Source organism: Arachis duranensis, chromosome 6 (assembly GCF_000817695.3).
Source record: "Arachis duranensis cultivar V14167 chromosome 6, aradu.V14167.gnm2.J7QH, whole genome shotgun sequence".
Classification (NCBI taxonomy): Eukaryota; Viridiplantae; Streptophyta; class Magnoliopsida; order Fabales; family Fabaceae; genus Arachis; species Arachis duranensis.
The window spans coordinates 996,972-997,956 of record NC_029777.3 but is presented as its reverse complement, the minus strand read 5'-3'; the positions used below and the strand labels follow the sequence as shown (position 1 = coordinate 997,956).

The 985-nt window shown below is 32.7% G+C and overlaps 1 protein-coding gene across 1 annotated transcript in view; it reads right to left on the bottom strand.

The window, feature by feature from the left end:
• LOC107491734 (phospholipid--sterol O-acyltransferase) overlaps nt 1-406 on the bottom strand; it is an 8,413-nt gene extending 8,007 nt beyond the window's left edge. Inside the window, exon 1 of the mRNA XM_016112649.3 lies at nt 49-406. Within this exon, the coding sequence (XP_015968135.1) occupies nt 49-276 (228 nt within the window). The 5' untranslated portion in view covers nt 277-406. The remainder of the gene's footprint in view (nt 1-48) is intronic.
• Between the last annotated feature and the right edge of the window lie 579 nt (nt 407-985).

The window sequence follows — 985 nt, the reverse complement described above, 5'->3', positions numbered from 1 at the left end:
AAACGAGAGAGAGAGAGAGAGAGAGAGAGAGAGAGAGAGAGAGAGTACTTTGGTGGTGTCGAGCCAGACCAAATCGAGAGGGTTGAAATCGAGGGGAGAGAAAGGGCAGTCGAGGATGGACCACGCACGAAGCTGAGTGGACGCGAAGCCTGGGATTATAATGCCCGATAGCTTCTTGTAGTCAAGCTCCCCTTCGCCGGAGCCGCCTCCCGCTACGGCGGCGATGATGAGGCCGATGAGGAGATGCGTCGGCACGAGTGGCGGTTTCTTGGCCATTATGATTATTTCTTGTTTGGCGCAGAGAGAGAGAGAGAACGAGAACACGAGAAATCGAAGGAGTGAGTGTGAGTCTGAACTGAGATCATCGGTTAAAGTGTTAGAAGAGTTGGCAGTCGCATTTCATTATCATTGAAAATTCAATATTCATTATTCAATTATCATGTTTAGATTTTTGTTATTTTAATGCTTTGTTCTCGGTTTTTGACCATCCACAGATACAACCATTATTAGTCATCGTTGCAGTATTAATTTATTTATATATTTATACTAATACCTAGCCTATGTAAGAGGAGTTTAGCAGATATTATTCGGTGTTACGTTACGTCTACAAATTTTTTTATAATCAAATCTAATTAAATTAGTATAAAATTCAGCGAAAAAAAAATATGTGCATATGTTATTATTGGTGAATTATATGGTAAAGATATAAATTTATAAATTTTTTTATATGATAAAAAAATTAAAAATATTAGGACTCATATTTTAAATATTAATAAAATAATTAAAAATAATTTATATTTTTTTATACAATCTCAATCTGTATAGTAAAGTGTTTTATTATTATTTTTTATTTTTTTATACTTTTCACTGTACACAAATTTTTGTTGAAGAATACAAAAACTTATTCATATAGTATATAAATTTTTAAAGTATAATACAAATTTTTAAAGCATAATACAAAATTTTGCACATAATACAAACTTAT